The 11,432-nt window shown below is 49.6% G+C and overlaps 1 protein-coding gene across 1 annotated transcript; it reads right to left on the reverse strand.

The window, feature by feature from the left end:
* Positions 1-917: 917 nt before the first annotated feature.
* Positions 918-11,119, reverse strand: ALDH2 (aldehyde dehydrogenase 2 family member). Its single transcript, XM_072880269.1, has 13 exons — positions 10,934-11,119; positions 9,648-9,752; positions 8,117-8,257; positions 7,754-7,833; positions 7,085-7,196; positions 6,071-6,199; positions 5,461-5,574; positions 4,979-5,081; positions 4,065-4,249; positions 3,542-3,706; positions 3,074-3,231; positions 2,193-2,307; positions 918-1,183 (listed from the first exon to the last, which is right to left on the reverse strand). The coding sequence occupies exons 1-13, from the start codon at positions 11,060-11,062 to the stop codon at positions 1,151-1,153; spliced, it is 1,569 nt and encodes a 522-aa protein (XP_072736370.1). The 5' UTR covers positions 11,063-11,119; the 3' UTR covers positions 918-1,150.
* Between the last annotated feature and the right edge of the window lie 313 nt (positions 11,120-11,432).

Genomic DNA, 11,432 nt, shown 5'->3' on the forward strand with positions numbered 1-11,432 from the left:
AATGACGCAGCCGACGGGGGGCGGCAATGACCCCGCAGGGGCGGGGCGAAGCGCTGCGCTCCGGCCCCGCCCCCCGCCGGGAGAGCCGCGGGAGGGGGCGGGGCGGCGCGAAGCCTCGCGAGATCTCGGAGCGCGAGCGGCCGCTCGCCGCCCTGAGGGGGAACGGGCGCCTCTTGCCGGCTGAGGGGACGGGCGAGCGGGAGCCCTCTTAGCCCTCGCCTTGTACCCTCCACTCGTGAAGGGGACGTCTGCCCCTCATAGCACACCTGCCCTCCGGCGCCGGTCGTGCTCTGATAACCGCACGATAAAGGCGTCTCCCACCGCAGCTCCAACGCGCTCACTGAGGCGCACATCACCCTCGTCCGTCTGTGTGTCCCCCCCGATACTTTGCTGTTCTGGTACGCTCAGCTCTTCCAGACATAGGGCTTCCTTTAACGTTAAAGCAGTATGAGGAAAGCGGGCAGTGCAGAAAGTCAGCAAAAACCTTAAAAATTGCTTGAGGCAAGAGGTAATTGACGGGTGGAAGAAAACACAAACTTGTGCGTGCGCGTGAGCTCCTGCTTAGCTCACTGACACAAACTGCTCCAACAAAGGCAGGGTTAACTTCATTAAGACAAGCATGTTTATTGTGAGTAGATACAATGAGAGCAGGTGGGAGCGGCCAAGAACAAACTTTTACCTCAGCAATTCACGCTGAGATATTGCTCTCCGGCTCAGTTACACAACCGAGTCCCAGTTCACTTTGCTTACAGAAGAGGGACGTATGCGTTAGGTGTATAGGACAAGGAGTATAGAGCTAGTGGCGTAAGCCAACAAAAAATTATTATAAAACCTACTGCAGACTTGACACGCATTTAAATGGTTTCTTGAAAAAAAGCATATTCATCAGATACAAATGCAACAAGAGTACATCCATGTAATGCATTAGTACTCAATCGACTGTATTTGGTATTTTAAAAAGATAAAGCCCAGTAACGTTTTTTAACATTAAAAAAAGCTCCTTCACACACCTTCTAAAGAAACGTTTCTTATTACATATTAAATATTACATATTTTCCACCTAAGTTTTGTGTGTGTTAAGAAGTTTCCTTGCTTTGTATCTCATGAAGCTGCATAGGTATTTCCAAACGCACGGAGAGGCTGCTGTCCTTTAGGAGTTTTTCTGTGGAATTTTGATTGTCACCTAGACAAAAAAGAACAGTCACAAGTTATTCTCCTGGAGACAGTGTTCAGTTATATTCACCTGAAGGCCAAGAGGCAGCAGCATCCTGCAGAAGAGAACCAGAACCAGAGGACAGTGTATCCCAGTCAGCGGGCAGTGACTGGGATCACCTTGGTCTGGAGTCCTATCTGGAAGGCTCGAAGAGAAGGGGAAGCTCGAAGGCTGGGTCACAGCATCTCTCCAGAGATGCCACTGCTCTTCGAGAGGTGGGAGCAGGCACACGTGTTTGTTCTCACCTGGAGCTCCTGTACCAAATCAGCCCCCTGCCAGTCGCAAGCTGGAGGCCCTCAATCAGTATGCGCTTTGCTGCATTGTAACTCCGGGGCCATGGGCTAACTACCTCTGCCCAAGAGCTCCATCACCCTTTAGACATTGCAGCTGCAAGCAGTGTGACACCCCTTCTGCCTTGTCTTACAGGAAATTACTCAGCCTGCGGCGACGGGATTGCCTAACACCAGAAACTTTGGTCTCGCACGTGGACCCAAGGGCGTATCGACTCAAGATGAGTGGCATTAAGTACTGGTGGTCACTACTCAGGTTCCCCCTCTTGAGCGATGAGTGCCCAGTGTTCATCTGCCAGTTCGTACCTGCAGAAGCTTCTACCCAACAGGCACGCACCCCCAGCACATGCTCCTTCTGTTCTCCACAAAATAACTCACGGGGAAGTCCAGACACTTGCATTCTTTACAGTGAGAAACAGCTCAACAGTGCCAAGTGATGCAGGCAATTGGTAATCTCTTAGGTCACATATCTTTGTTTTCCTCAGCAGTATAAAGCAAGGCTAGCTTTATGTTTTAAATACAGTTACGTGGGGTTGTGTTTGCAGTTACTTCAGAAGCGCAGCTCCAATTTTGTTTCGTGCATTAGACGGAAGAATTGCAACTCTCAGGCCAGCCTATACCAACAGGCACAAATACCATTTGGAGCTACAGCAGAGGGTTGGGAAGTCTGTGGATACAGGGATACTCACATTTTTCACCTCTACATATGCTTCCAGACCATATTCTCCCAGCTCTCGCCCATTCCCAGAAGCTTTGTAGCCGCCAAATGGGGCTTGTGCACCAAACACATCATAGCAGTTTATCCTGAAATAGAAACTAAGAGTTAAGCACCTGCAGTTTCAGAACTGCTTAATGGAAGAGCCCTTTCGCAGTAAATGGGCATCTCAGCTGTTTATAACAGAGGGACAGCTGAATTTCTAGGCAGGATTTCCCTATTTGTCAGTTCTCTCAGCCAACAGAATTAATCAATACTGGAACCTTATCCTCATCAATCAGGAAACGGAACATCATGAAATCGATTCACGTCTCTCATTATCACAGGACCAAGCATCCAGGTTGCCACCCACACCTCCTTCAGACGACAGATACCAAAAGCACCTACTTGTTCACTCAGTACCAGTAAAGAAAAAAAATACAGAGTGAGATACTGGATCTCCAAAATCTCTTGTGCTAGAACAGTAAATTGGTGTTGAAGTACTGACTTTGGCATAGTCTTCAGCACAGCCTCAGAACGCAGAGGAACATCCACTGCAGCAGCCAAGACCGCACAGACGTGCCTGGTGATCTAATCACTACCAGCACTCAGAGCCCTGCAGCCGTTGCTGTCATTGCCAGCTGCAGTACTGGGTTTTCTTTTCCCCCATCCCATTCATTAATTCACAGTAGGAGCATGGAAGCTTAATATACCTAAATTTTACCAACAGTTGAAGGTCTGACGCTACATTCAGTGAAGTACACGTAAAATTGGATCCAAAGTAGAGACAGGCTATCAAAGAGCAAGCTTAATGAGAAATGGCAGCACACAAGGAAGCTTCCAGCAGTTTAGGGAGAAGGAAATGTCAAGGCTTACCAAACTGTTCCAGCTCGCAGGCCCTGTGACACATAGTTTGCTTTGTCAAGATCCTTTGTAAAGACTGCTGCTGCTAGGCCATACTTGGAATCATTTGCTCTCTCAATTACTTCCTCAATTGTTTTGAATTTCAGAATCTGCATGACCGGCCCAAATATCTGCAAAATCCAAACCGAGCACGTGAAAATCTGTGTAAACTGATCATGGGGAAGGCTGTGGTTGATGCTGGAGTTATGTATGTATGCTAGAGGTCACACAGGACATCAAATTCAATGTATCACTTCCCGATTTACGAAGTGCCCAGGATGTAATCTGGAGGGAAGTTTAATGTGGTAACTTTCTAAGAAGCATTGAGTTTTGCAGTTCATGAATGTCCACTGCTTGTAGACCCATGTTTTCTTGCATCAGAGAGGGCAAAATGACAAAGAAGTGAGAAGCCGACAGAAAGAAAGGTGCTGCAGGTCTCACCTCCTCTCTGGCAATCGTCATGTTGTCCTGCACATCACCAAAGACAGTTGGCTGGATGAAATAGCCTCTGTCCGCAGCGGCGTTGCCACCACACAGCAGTTTGGCTCCTTCACGCTTCCCAGTACTAATGTAACCAAGGATCTTCTTAAACTGCTCTTCATCTACCTAAGAGCCATGAGGACAGACAGATCAGCTTCACCTTTACTGAGGGCAAAAATGCTTTCAACTACAACGTGCTGTGCACGTGACTGTGCTCTAGCAATTCCTCATTTCAACAGACTGCCAAGCCAGCTTCAAAGGGAGATGATAATTTTTAAATGCCAGCGTCAAGTGGAGGTTTTGGAATAATCAGAATGGCTAATTAACTTCTCCCTCCTGCACAAGCAAGGAGGTAAAGGGCACAGATCAAAGGAGATTAATCAAGAGACCAAAGGATGCCTTTCATTCTAATCTACTGATGCGCAGTGACTCGAGATTGGGACTATTTAATGAGATAACAGTTCAGGACATTTCCCACTCTTACCTGAGGCCCCTGTTCAGTTTTAAAGTCAAATGGGTTTCCAACCACCCTGGACTTGGCCTTCTCAACACTCCTCTCCACAAACTCATGATATATATCTTCCTGGACATATGTTCGGGATCCAGCACAGCAGCACTGCCCTTGGTTGAAGAAGAGGGCAAAATGGGCTTGATCCACAGCCCAGTCCACTAAGATTGGGGAGAGGAGAGAAAACAAGTAAGCAAACAAAACCAGCCGGAGTCAGTAAGTGACTTCTTTGGAACGACTATCATGCAGACTGCTGGACTGTCAGTGATAAAAAGTCCTCTCAGTTGACAGGCGTTTTCTGTGCTTTGGTAGGGCAGAAGTCATGTACAGATTTAATTAGTATGAAGGTCTACTAAAGCACCCCATACCAGAGAAAAAAATCTAATCTGAGGCAGATTACAGTTCTCATTTGAAATTATCAGGTATTGAGGACAAGTTATTTTAGATCTAGAAGCATTTCCTTCCTTGCTGCCATATAAAAGCATGTGTGTTGGCTCATCAAGACCAAAAATGAGTCTCTATGCAAGAGATGAGGGAACCAGAACTTCACAAGACTAGAAAAGAGTGGTACGCACTAAGAGAAGGACAGGAAGAAAATGAAAACAAAAATGTGACTGAGAAGACTGAAGGAAGATACTGAAAAAATTCTCATTTGTTGACAACTGAGTTTCTTCACAGCACTGAGAAAGACGTGGGAGTGAAGAAGTGCTGATACACAAATACGGCAACTACAGCAGGAGGCACGGAGATTTCACTGGGTGAGAACAGCCAGGTGGTGTCAGAGCTGGAGACTCAGACAACACAGGAGAGGTTTCCTTTCCCCTCCAGCTCTGCTTGCAGAAAGCCAATGTAAAAGATACAGATCAAATATTATGCTAGCAAGTGCTTACTGTCTGCATCAGACATGATTATATTTGGACTCTTTCCTCCAAGCTCCAGTGTCACCCTCTTTAGGTTACTCTCTGCTGCAGCCTTCTGGATCAGATGCCCAACCTGCATAGTGAGAACAGGTATTTAGGCATTAACTCCTATATACAGCAACACCTGGCAGGGCAGCTGGTTTTAGATCCCAGTCAGCAGTTTAATAATAATCCCTTCATTGTCAGGGCTTTAAGGGAACAACTGAAGTCTGCCCAGAGTTTCACCTCTAGTAAGAAGCAGCTCAGGGGAAACAATAGAAAGCATTCTAAAGAAGGGACCTAAAAAGTGTCTTATGTAAAGTAAAAATAAATGTCACACCCTGAAGTCAGCTGTGTTTTTTAAAAAGAAGTGTAGAAGGCAAGGCACCTCCAGTATTTTATCCAGGAAAGGTATTACAGCAATGAGAGATTCTCTCTGTCCCAAGGGCTTAAAGGTTATGGTACTCCCTTACCTCCGTGGAGCCGGTGAAGGCCACTTTATCTACGTCCATGTGGGAAGAGATAGCAGCCCCTGCAGTGGGCCCGTACCCAGGGATGATGTTCACCACGCCTGGTGGGAATCCAGCCTGCCGGTTCACAGCAGGAGAGAGCAACATTATTCCTTTTACAAATCAAGGATTTCACCTACCCTCATCTGTTAGTAATGCTTCAGTAGACCTCCCACGAAGAACAGAGACTCTTCTACTTCACTTTAATTTCCCAGGTCTTCAGTTTTAGTGTTCGGTTCGCAAGAACCAGGACAACTCCCCACCCCACATCCTAAGCATAGTTTGGAGCTATATGTTAGCTTTCTAATCGCCCTGAAGTTTGTTGTTTAACTGAACCTTAAAGAGTTCTTCCCTAATCAAGATTTACATCCTCTGCATACGCATTTATAAGGACAAGGGGTTGTTTTGCTAAATCAAACACTAAGATATCCAAGACAAGCCAGCCTTTATTCGGATCAGACAGCCCTTCTCTATTCCCGTCACAAGCCCACCGCAGCTCGCCAGTCTGGCTGTATCACGCTGCACTCAGCGGCGATAGTGAGGCAGCGGATGGAAACCCAGCCTGTTCGCTCACCTCTTTGATCAGATTAGCCACGTAGAGAGCACTCAGGGGGGTTTGCTCCGCCACCTTCATCACAACCACATTCCCAGTAGCCAGGGCAGGCCCAAGTTTCCATGCTTGCATCAACAGCGGGAAGTTCCACTGAAAAACAAGGAGGTGTCTGCTGGTCTGAACTTGAAAGTTTCTAATTAATCAGTAAGTAACCAGTGAGCTTCATTCAAATCAGCTGCAGCACCTATGGAAGCAGTCTTTGATCCTTCCCTAGCTGCTCTTCAATGTTTGGCTCCTTTTCAAGCACTGCCTTCTGCTTGTCCAGGAAAACTGTACTCTGAAGTGTGAGGTCTCTCAGTACCATTGCAAAAACCCGACTTTTTTTGGAATTAATCTTTACTGTCAGTTTAGCCACTAAACATTCTTTTGAGGTATTTTCAAAGCAAGCCTGTTTGTAATGACAGAGCAGTGTGCACAGACCGGTGAGGCGTTTACATTCAGTTCTTGCTAAATGCAAATGTGAAAATCATGCAAATACAGTATGCAACAATCAGAATCTGGCTGCTCCTATAAAGAAGTAAAACTATCCATGGATCATTGTATAAATATGGCTTTGTTGTTCACAAACCACCTTGCTACACTTGCTGCCAGTTACAAAAGTAAGATCACGTACATAAAGCTGAATTTTGCACGCTAGTTCTCTACTTTCTCATCACACAGAATTTTGTTTTTAATGCTAGGTAGTAGCTTAAACTTAGCTGTGGTTCTGAGCCAGGTAACTACTACAAAGGGGTTTAAATTCTCTTGGTTTTTTTCAGCAGATACAAAGTAAATCTTACTCAGAGCCCATGAAATCAACAAGTAGTTCTGTACTGCCAGAGCAAAGTAACAGCCCTCCTGGCTGGTGCAAGCATAACTTCACCACTGGAGGAAAGAGAGGTTAGCAACAGATAATAACTTGCATTTTAAGACAACTCTTCACGGTAACACTGAATTATTGAAATACTGCAGGAACTTCTGATACATTTTACTCACAGGGATTATCTGTCCACAAACTCCCACTGGCTCATGTCTTGTGTAACAGAAGAAGTCTCCGTCTAATGGGATGGTTTTGCCGTGGAATTTATCCGACCAGCCTGCAAAGTATCTAGCAACAATAAAGTTTTCGTCACTGAAGTTAAAATAACAAGTCTCCTGTCAACAGAAAATAAGAGAGACTTCCTCCAGCCATGTGCTTTCCTCCCTGCTTCAGTCACTTCATGGAACACATACCAACACAAATATTTCCCAAACAGGTGATTTTAAGAATGGACAGTAAATACAAACATTTGTCTCTCCTGCCTTTGCCAGCACTTTGCATAACATACAGTCCGTCATCCTGTGCTGTAACACAGATCACCTCCATTACTGTGAGTCCTGCATATAGCAAGAGAGAAACATATATGCAACAAAAATCCTTTGGAAAGTCACAGGAATTACAGCCTCATTCTTAACAAAAAATAAAAATAGAAGAAAACAGGGTGTCTGACACCCTGCTACGGGCCAAACGAAACCAACAGGTCAGGTCCAGCCCTGACACCCACAACACTTGAATCAGAGGCATCTGGTCTCTGCACGAGCAGAGGATCAACTACCAGAGGCCAGCTGAGCACACGCGTGGAGCATGAAGAGTTGCTGTGCTGTCACTGTAGCCTCCATGCGTACCTGAGACACTTGACTACCATGTCCAAATCCACCAGGTAGGAGATGGAGTACGGTTTGCCGTTATCCAGAGTCTCCAGCGCCTACAAAAGACAATGAGATTGCCTGAAGACCAAGGTGGGGAAAGTCATGCATATAGATTTAGATTCGATTCTCAGTTTGCGATTCAGATCAGTTCTGCGCGTTGGCCTTTTTGCTTTCAGCTTCCCAAAACTACTTCCTCCTCCTTTGTAGCACTCTCTCACAGTTTTAGCTGTGGCTAAAGTCCGCATCACACCCAGTGGGCACAAACTACCCGTTTCTGCCTCCCTCTCCCCAAAGTTAGGGATCGCAGCAGAGAGCTCGGCCACAGAGCGTGATACGCACCGCCAGGTAAGCCCGGTCCCTCTCGATCAGGTCAGCAAGACGATTCAGCAACTTCCCCCGATGAGAAGCATCCATCCTCCTCCAGGGCGAGCCCAGCTGGAAAGCTGCCTTGGCTGCCTTAACGGCCTTGTCCACATCTGCCTGCAGAGGAGTCCAGGCAAGAGGGTGAGAAAGGAGTAACCAGCCCCCACTCACTCTCTCAAAATACATCTGAAGGCCTCCCTGGTCTCCAGGAGAAAACAGCCTCCAGCCAGACGGCACAAGTGGCTGCTAGCACCAGCCTTTTTGGGGGCAAGAACTTGCAGCCTTGACAGCTGCCTCACTGCAAGACACTCATCGGTCCCAGGCAGGGGAGCGCACGGGCTGCAGCCCCTGGGACACTTGCCCCACGAGCATCAACCTGGGCAGCGCTGCACAGCAGCACAGCCTCAGCACAAGCGCTGCTGCTGGACCGGCCGCAGCCTTCTCACCCCATCTGCATCCGTGGGGAAGAGGGAGCAGAAGTGGCAGTAAAACAGATGGGTGCAACAGCTGCGCAGCCACCACCTCCACCTGTGCTTACACTCTGTTATTGCAGCTATGCGGAGTGCAAATATTGTCAAGTTATTTCCGCAGGGTCACCTGCTGGGTTAATATTTGCATCCTAGAACAAGGCATGGAAAAAGCCCCAGAAGTGTGCTTTTGACACTCTTTCAGGATTTGGTTTTGCAAGCACAGTCTAAAGGAGTTTTTTCCTTGATCAAATATCTCTAATCCATCATTTTGTCCTGTCAGGGCATTGACTTGTTTCTAGTTGGTTCTCTGTTCTGGCTTGCTGTAACGTTCTCGCCAGGACAAGCCAGTCTACCACGGACAAGCAAACAACAAAGGGTTTCCCTCACTCACTGCTCCCTTGGGGAATACAGACAAGTTTCCAGACTGCAGGAAGAACCCAAAATTGCTGGGAAACACCACCTCAGCTCTGCCACAGACTCCTAGGAGGGCCTGCATAAGGCATGGGACGATTACAGGACTCTATTCCCCTCCATCGCCCTCTCTTTTTCTTTTTTTAATTTCCTAGGGCTGGGGACAGTCTCCCACTGCATGTGTACAGCAGAAAGGGGCTGTTCAGGTGAATCCTCACCTTTTGTCTCCTCTGCCACCGTGACGCTGGGTCACACCAGCAGCACAGCACCCACAGGACCACAAAGGTGTCTGCCTTCATCCCTGCCTGCCCCAGCAACCTCCACCCATGACTGCTCCCCAGCCTTCTAACTCAGGCTCTGCTGAACTCATCTATTCCTCTCCGCCCTTTCCAGTCCCGGCTTGCCACTGGTAAGAGGCAAAGCCAGAGGGGTTTTGTTGAAAGCAGTAGTCAAGGAAGAACACAAGCAGCACTCGACGTGGTGTTTGTATAGGTCAGACACTAAGTACTGCAAACACGGCACTGGGCAGAGCTGCCCAGAGGAGAGACGAGTTAGTGTCTTCCCCTGCAATCCCTGTGTACCTGCTCACATGGAAAACAAACCGATCTCGTCAAGAGAATGCTTACCTTATCACCCTCAGCAACCTGGCAGATAACTTCTCCTGTTGCTGGATTGATAGTAGGGAAGGTTTTCTTACTGACTGCATCATGCCATTCATTATTTATGAAAATCTGCAATGAAAAAAGCAAAGCAGTGTTAAGCCTTAGAGCCAGACCTAGGTGAAATCAGTAAGAGTTTTAGTAGTTTGATGGCATGGTAGCAGGCTGTTTAATTAAAAGGGACTCAGCTTGTGCAGGTTCCAAAACGGCACCAATATGAAGGAGATATTTTAGCCTAAAAGTACACAACTAGAGACACAGCCTCAAGTTAATAAAAAGAATTCGCACCTCAGTAAACAGCACGTGAATTGGAAGCGGTTCCTGTCTCAGTAGGTCCCTGCAAGACCTGGAAGCCTGGCTGGAGCTGCGCAGGGACACCCAGAGCCTCAGGAGACTGAACAGTGGGAAAATGCTTCCGGCACGGACAACACAGTTGATTTTGTACACAGTACTAGAGCTTTTGGCAGCATTTCCCTGATTAGCTGATTTTAGGCTCCTCAGGCACCGTTCTGAAACCGAACCAGCTGCCAACAGCAGCTTTTCACCAACTCTTTCTCAGTAAGGGTAAATTTGTTTTTTCAGGTCCATGGCAAGAGAATGTCAGTGCAAAGATCACGGTGCTTGCCGAGAACTTGCCGATCGCTCAGCCAACCGCCAACGGCCTTGTCACGGCCGCTGGGAAGGAGTGGCTCGGCGGCCTGGGAGAGGAACGCTAGCCCTCCACCAGCACCTCGCAGGGATGATCGGACGGTGTTTTCCTCAGGGCTGCTGAGCAAGGAGCACAGGGTCTAACCGATGCAGACAACCAGCAGCATCAAGCCAGGCACCTTCCCCTCCCTTCGCATGCCCTCTCGCGTGGTTTTCTCCTTACGCTGTTTGCACCGATGGCAGCAGCCAGCTGAAACAACTGCGGGGATCGGGGTAAAGCCCGATCCTAGCAGGACACACGCCTTGTGCCTCACACCAGCTGCTGCACCCAGAGTTGCTTTTTTCCAATAAGATTTCCTGCAACGCGAGGCTCTGGGCCCAAAGGCTCAGCGTTAAATCGGGGTGTTCCCAGCCGCGCACCGAGCTCGCACCCCACCGGCCCCAGCAGACCGCACAACCCCTCCGGGCCGCGGCCGAGCCGGGCCCCCCCAGGCCGCCCCGTCCCAGCCCAGCTCGCTCCCGGGGAAGCCGCCGCTGCCGCCAGCCGGGGCTGCCCGCACGCAGCGGCCGGGACGCGCCCACCCGCCGCGGGGACGCGGCCCTACCTTGTTGTAGGCGATGTCGGGGCGCGGGTTGGGCGCCGGGATGGGGGAGGCGGCGGCGGCCGAGAACGGCGCACCGAGCCGGGCCGGGCCGCGGCAGAGCCGGGCGCCGCGCACCGCCGCCCGCAACATGCTGCGCTGCTCTGCGCCGGGCCGGGCGGCGGGAGCGGCCCCCGCTCCTCCGGGGCGGCCCCGGGGCGGCCCCGCACCGCCCCCGCTCCGCCCCCGCTCCGCACCGCCCGCCTCGGCGCGGCGCGGCGCGGCTCGGGTGGGCCCGGCTAGGCTGGGTCCGGCGCGGCCCGGCTCGGTTCTGGCCGCAGCAGCACGGCCCGAGTCGAACCGGCTTGGCACGGCTCGGTTCGGATCGAATTGGCTCGGTTCAGCTCGGTTCGGACAATGCAGCTCGGCTCAGCTAGGTCGCATTTGGATCAGCTTGGCGTGGCTCAGCTGGGCATAGCTCAGTTCAGCCCCATTCGGGTCGGTTCAGCCCAGCTCAGTTCAG

This window comes from Ciconia boyciana, chromosome 15, assembly GCF_034638445.1.
Source record: "Ciconia boyciana chromosome 15, ASM3463844v1, whole genome shotgun sequence".
NCBI classification, from domain to species: domain Eukaryota; kingdom Metazoa; phylum Chordata; class Aves; order Ciconiiformes; family Ciconiidae; genus Ciconia; species Ciconia boyciana.